Source organism: Macrosteles quadrilineatus, unplaced genomic scaffold (genome assembly GCF_028750875.1).
Source record: "Macrosteles quadrilineatus isolate MER2022 unplaced genomic scaffold, UCM_ALF_1.0 Scaffold_453__1_contigs__length_64609, whole genome shotgun sequence".
NCBI classification, from domain to species: Eukaryota; Metazoa; Arthropoda; class Insecta; order Hemiptera; family Cicadellidae; genus Macrosteles; species Macrosteles quadrilineatus.
In genome coordinates, this window is record NW_026543046.1 from 7,758 (window position 1) to 14,335 (window position 6,578).

The 6,578-nt window shown below is 40.0% G+C and overlaps 1 protein-coding gene across 1 annotated transcript; it reads left to right on the forward strand.

The window, feature by feature from the left end:
• Positions 1 to 2,328: 2,328 nt before the first annotated feature.
• On the forward strand, positions 2,329 to 5,390 carry LOC128982528 (uncharacterized; the record flags this gene model as incomplete). The annotated part of the gene is made up of 3 exons (XM_054401485.1): positions 2,329 to 2,526; positions 3,543 to 3,886; positions 4,898 to 5,390. Coding segments are annotated over 2 exons (436 nt in total), but the record flags the coding sequence as incomplete, so codon positions are not given.
• Between the last annotated feature and the right edge of the window lie 1,188 nt (positions 5,391 to 6,578).

The window sequence follows — 6,578 nt, forward strand, 5'->3', positions numbered from 1 at the left end:
TAACCTAACCTAACCTAACCTAACCTAACCTAACCTAACCTAACCTAACCTAACCTAACCTAACCTAACCTAACCTAACCTAACCTAACCTAACCTAACCTAACCTAACCTAACCTAACCTAACCTAACCTAACCTAACCTAACCTAACCTAACCTAACCTAACCTAACCTAACCTAACCTAACCTAACCTAACCTAACCTAACCTAACCTAACCTAACCTAACCTAACCTAACCTAACCTAACCTAACCTAACCTAACCTAACCTAACCTAACCTAACCTAACCTAACCTAACCTAACCTAACCTAACCTAACCTAACCTAACCTAACCTAACCTAACCTAACCTAACCTAACCTAACCTAACCTAACCTAACCTAACCTAACCTAACCTAACCTAACCTAACCTAACCTAACCTAACCTAACCTAACCTAACCTAACCTAACCTAACCTAACCTAACCTAACCTAACCTAACCTAACCTAACCTAACCTAACCTAACCTAACCTAACCTAACCTAACCTAACCTAACCTAACCTAACCTAACCTAACCTAACCTAACCTAACCTAACCTGGTTATGCTAGGGTAGGTTAGTCCTATTAAGTTATCGACACGTAGTAAAAACAAGTTGGGTCTTGGGTCCCTACCTACAGTTTCTTAACTTAGCGATGATAATACCGATTATTAGCAAACATTCATTCGACGATTCCACTATTAGCAAATTTGGTTGGTTAAGTTGGTTATTATAGTATTTTATAACTTATATAGGCTAGCTGGTAAATATATCGATTATTAAACAATATTTTAAATTTGATAGTTGCTATAGACACTAGTATAAGTTAGTCCATGTAAGAAATTGTACCAAAACAGGTTTTACACAGATTCCCATCATTAGTATTAGTTTTTCAAACACGATTTCCATGGTGAAATAGACGTTTTCCCCAAAAAGTGCCAATGGTAAAAAGTGTTTAAAGTAGTACAATTTAGGAAGATAAGACAGAAGAGGTTCAATATAACATAAGTAGTATAATTTCAGTTTTACCAATTCGGTCAACTAGAAAGTACATGTTATCATCACGCATTATAACATGTTTCTTATTTTCACTTCGCCAATTTTAGCCTACTAAATTATTATAATTTCCTTACGTCCTCTCAGGTGCTGAAAAACAACAAATAGCATAACCAAAATTTCGTCCACTTTGTCAATAGCCTATGGCCCGCTAAACAACATCAGATACCATAACCTAAATATCGTCCACTTTGTCAATAGCCTACGAAAACTATTTCGGGTACAGAAAGCTCAACAGCACACTTATTAATAACAAAAAACATGACCCATATCTTATTCAATTTATCAATACCAACTATTCCTGCCATTCAAATTAACCCGAATACCTCGCGAAGCCCGGGCACATCGGGCTCCGGTTGACGGCCCGGGTATAACACCAAAACACACCGGGCAACCGTACAAGCCCTGTAACTTTCAGGTACCGAGTACTCGAGTACTTATTAATAACACATGTTATAGCCTATTCCTTTTACATTTTGTTATTAACAACTGTTGCACCTTCCACATAAACAGATTAATTAAGATTTTGTACATGGCTACTGTACTCTTTCAGGTACTGAAAACTTGAGTACGCCCACTCATCAACAACGGACATGATGACACGTTACTTCTTCACTTTGTCAATACCAATCATTCTAACATTCACACGTATTACAATGTTACTACTTTCAGGTACCGAATGCTCGAGTACCTATCAATAGCATTTATTGTAGCCTATGCTCCCATTCCAGGGTCCTAAGTACTGTTGGTGAGATCGTCGCTGGCCCTCGTCGCCCCGTTAGAAAACATGATCCATATCTTATTCAAATTATCAATACCAACTATGCCTACCATTCAAATTAACCCGAATACCTCGCGAAGCCCGGGCAAATCGGGCTACGGTTGACGGCCCGGGTATAACACCAAATCAGACCGGGCAACCGTACAAGCCCTGTCTCTTTCAGGTACTGAGTACTCGAGAGTACTACTTATTAATAACACATGTTATAGCCTATTCCTTTTACATTTGTTATTAACAACTGTTGCACCTTCCACATAAACAGATTAATTAAAATATTGTATATGGCTACTGTACTCTTTCAGGTACCGTAAACTTGAGTACGCCCACTCATCAACAACAGACACGATGACATGTTACTTCTTCGCTTTGTCAATACCAATCATTCTAACATTCACACGTATTACAATTTTACTACTTTCAGGTACCGAATGCTCGAGTACCTATCAATAGCGTATATTATAGCTTATGCTCCCATTCTAGGGTCCTAAGTACTGTTGGTGAGATCGTCGCTGGCCCTCGTCGCCTCGTTGTAAATTTTTCGGGTGTTGACACGGATATAACACCAAAGCCCGTCAAAGACGGGTACACTACAACAGCCAGGCCAACGTATGATCTAGTCTTCCGTCGATTTGCACAGGCTCACGCTTATGAGTACGTGATTGGCGATGCCACTTTCAGGTACAGAATGCTCTAGTACTTATTAATAACACATATTACAGCCTATTCATTTTACATTTTGTTATTAACATCTATTACACCTCACACATAACCAGATTATTATAACTTTCGTATATGCCTACTGTACTCTTTCAGGTACCAAAATACTTCTCCGGATGGGGACTGCCACGACGATCTCGCCATCCATTGTGGTGTGGGTATCGATTGTATTGGTGGTCCTGTGTATGTTCCAGTTGTTGACGAAGGTTGTTGGGACCCGCCGTCCATGAAGAAGTTGTCGGTGGATTATACACCGGACTCGGTTATCCCAGAAGAGACTCCACTCCAAGTGGGCCGTACATTTAGAACAGGTCCGATAGTAACTTCCATCCATCACATTTCTTACTTGCCCAACTTCACCAGGCCATCGCTATTGCACCGGGTACACCTTACTAGATTCATTGTAGCAACAAACCTAGATACTCACTAAACCTAATATAATTTAAATAGACCTAATCGAAAATCAATTCAAACGAATGGAAATTCGCTTAGTCGACCCTGTGACACAGGACTACAAATGGTAACCAGCACTGAAGGGCCGTTGAAATAGTCCAGACCTTTCACACACACTTCAGTTCCGTGTAGTCATATTTAATAGCACTTACTAAATAACCCGGGTTTCACGAGTTGCCCTGGCCAATACCCAAGGCCCGAGGGGACAGGGTCATGACTGTTACCCGGCACTGACGGGCCCGTGGCACAACCCGGACTGTTTCATGCATACAGTACTTCAGTTCCACGTAGTCACATTTTATGCCATTTGCTAAAAAAACGGGGTTTAACGAGTTGCCTGGACTAGCCCGGGTTTCACAAGTTACCCGGGTCAATACCAGGTACCCGGTGGGACGGGGTTATGAATGTTACCCGGTACTAAGGTAACTGGGACATAGCATTGACTGTTTGCTATATACACTAGTTCCGCGCAAATTGCTCCAGTGTCCACTCAAGATAACAACAGCTTGAATGTTATGTTACAGAAGACGGGAGAAAAAGCCGAAAAACGACAGACACCAACAAGGAAAGCAGCAGACACCAAGATCAAGAAAAGCACAGACACACGCTATTACGATGGTGTCTCTGAGGTTTCGACACATCAGCTTTGTTGACTTCATGATGGCGTTTAACTTCGTCAGGCGTTCAAGTTTATTGAATATGGCGTGGGCGAGAGTACATACTGCAGTGCACTGGTTATACCCAACAGAAAACCCAGTGTGAACCCGCCTCTCGCTCTCCCATGCCTTTCTCTTCTCGAAGATCAGCCCATCCTCTTATATCGCTCTCTCTACTAGTTGTGATATCTGGAACAGACGCGAAAACAATGGTAATAGAATTATTTGTGTTAGAGATCGGTTAACCCTTGACCTGGCGTTGGTCCCTAGGGGACTAGAAATTGTTGAGTTCTCAGTGGCGGTGGTCCGCTAGGGACCAGAAAGACATAGTTTGGAACTTTCTATTTCTATAATACTGAAACAGTTTAAAACCGAAATCAATCTTATACCATTAGAAAGAAGAGATTCTGAGGATTAATTTGTATGTATAAAACATCATTGAACGAGAATTATGTAGCGAAGAAACATAGTTAGAAAAACTAGAGCGTTCAAAATTTATTTTGGCGGTGGAAAGTATTAGTCGCATGGCAACGAAAACAGCGGTTTTTTGTTTAGGAGTATTTATATGTTATAGATGAGTACGAGTGACCAGAAAGTGTTGCCACTGAAGAGAGGCATGACCCCAAAATACACCCGCCACTGAGGACTAAAATGACCGCCAGATCTAGGGTTAACCCAACTGTCTGGGTTGCAATGCAAATTTACCAAAACGTACTCTCAGGGTACAAGCGAAACACTTAAACTACAAGACTAGAGAAAATAAATATCTGACATATGCATCCGGTACAATACCAACCTGTGTCCAGGATATAGCATTTAGTACTCTCATAAGACTTCTTCCCTTTACCCGCGAGGTTGTAACTCTTACCGATCTCCTTCCTTAGGAGTTATCTCATTAGGTTGCATCCCAAACACAAACCACGAGCTATTTACTCTCCACACAGTTAATACCAATTATTCTAAAACGTTTTATATTAACTTTCCCGTCACCTTCAGATGACCAATGGGACAAGGTTGTAGATGGTGCCCGGTACTGCCGGGGCCAGTGACAAAGCCCGAACTGTTTCGTGTTTACCTCAGTTCCAAGTTGTCATGTTTCACGATACTCACTAAATAACTGGAAAACGGATGTCACAATAAGTGCCGTTTCACGCATACAAACTGATATTACTCTAGTACCGCGACAACTAGGTGTGTATAACAGCTTGAATGTTATGTTACAGAAAACGAGAGAAGGAGCCGAAGAAACAGCAGAGACAGCAAACGTCGAAAGGGGCACAAAAGAAGACTAGCACTGACAACGCACGACTCCTCAAACCCATCCACCGTTTAACCAACTTAAATTTTAATAACTTTACAATATTTAAATCCCATCTTGTATCTAACCACACAAATATTGTACAAATAGTTTCAGGCCACATGTTCTGCCAAACAACCAATTAACACTAATTAATAACTAAACACCGATCAATGACATTTTTTAAACGCACCTTTAAGAGTGCTCCAACGAGTCGTTGTGCACACCGGGTAGTGTGGATCTTGTTTGTATGAATGATTTTGTATTTAATATGTGTTTCAAGTTCATATTGCCTACATTATGTTCTCGAACACCCTCCTTGCTACTCGAACATACTCCAGGAGGCTGCCATGTTTATATTAATAGTTACGACGTACTACCATTCGATATCTATGTATTATTTCATGACAATAAACGAAACTGTGTCACAAAACGAGTTATGATTGCATGTACCCGAACTGAATACATATCTCACACCTAAGCAAGAATCAAACAAGAGTAGACAAAACATGATTACTCCAGGTAACAAATGCAAGTCAACAGAAAAGGAAAAGGGTAACAAAGGGAAACTTTACTACCGATTACTCTAAAGGAGATATGCATATATTGGGCGGCGTGAATAAAAACTAGAATTTGCTTAAACTGAGCTGATCTCAAGTATATATACTACCCATAGTAAATTCTAAAATTACCAAATGACTAGAACCTTTGTAGGTGAATAAATGCCAGTTATTACTAGCAAGCGCTAGTATAGTCCTAAAGATTTTTGAACTAGGGGTAGGCAGGCTAGCATTCTAGTGACGGAGGCAAAACAAAAGGTTTATCAGTCATCATGGCTATGTTTAGTACATTTACTATCACGCTTGCTGGCTTAAGCATATGCAATCGTAACAGTGTTTACTTATATAAACTATAATTTAATTTTCTTACGAATTTCCCTAAAAGAAGTATCTATTACCTAAGCTGATCACAAGTATATATACTACCCACAGTAAATTCTAAAATCACCAAATGCCTAGAATATTCTAACCTTTGTAGGTGAATAAACGCCAGTTATTACTAGCAAGCGCTAGTATAGTCTTAAAGATTTTTGAGCTAGGGGTAGGCAGGCTAGCATTCTAGTGAAGGAGACAAAAAAAGGTTTATCAGTTATCATGGCTATGTTTAGTACATTTACTATTACGCTTACTGGCTTAAGCATATACAATTGTAACAATGTTTAGTTATATAAACTATAATTTAATTTTTTTGCGAATTTCCCTATAAAGAAGTAGCTATTACCGTAAGTGGCGCGGTAAGACCTAGGCCCGGGACCGATTACCTTTTTCATTTTGATGTCTCCAGAGGCCAAAAGACACATTTCGTTCAAATTTTTACTTTCTCCCCATATACCATAGTATATGGAGAAAGTATTGTTTGCCTAATGATCCAAGTATATTCTTAATAGTTTTAGCAAATTCTCATTCACCTCGTTATAGACCAATAGACACGGGCTACCGGAGAAATCAGAGATTACGCGCGATTACCGGATAGTCAACAAAACCAAGAAACATACTAACCCGGAACAACCAGATTCCGGGTTGGCCCGACTTCACAGACATACACGT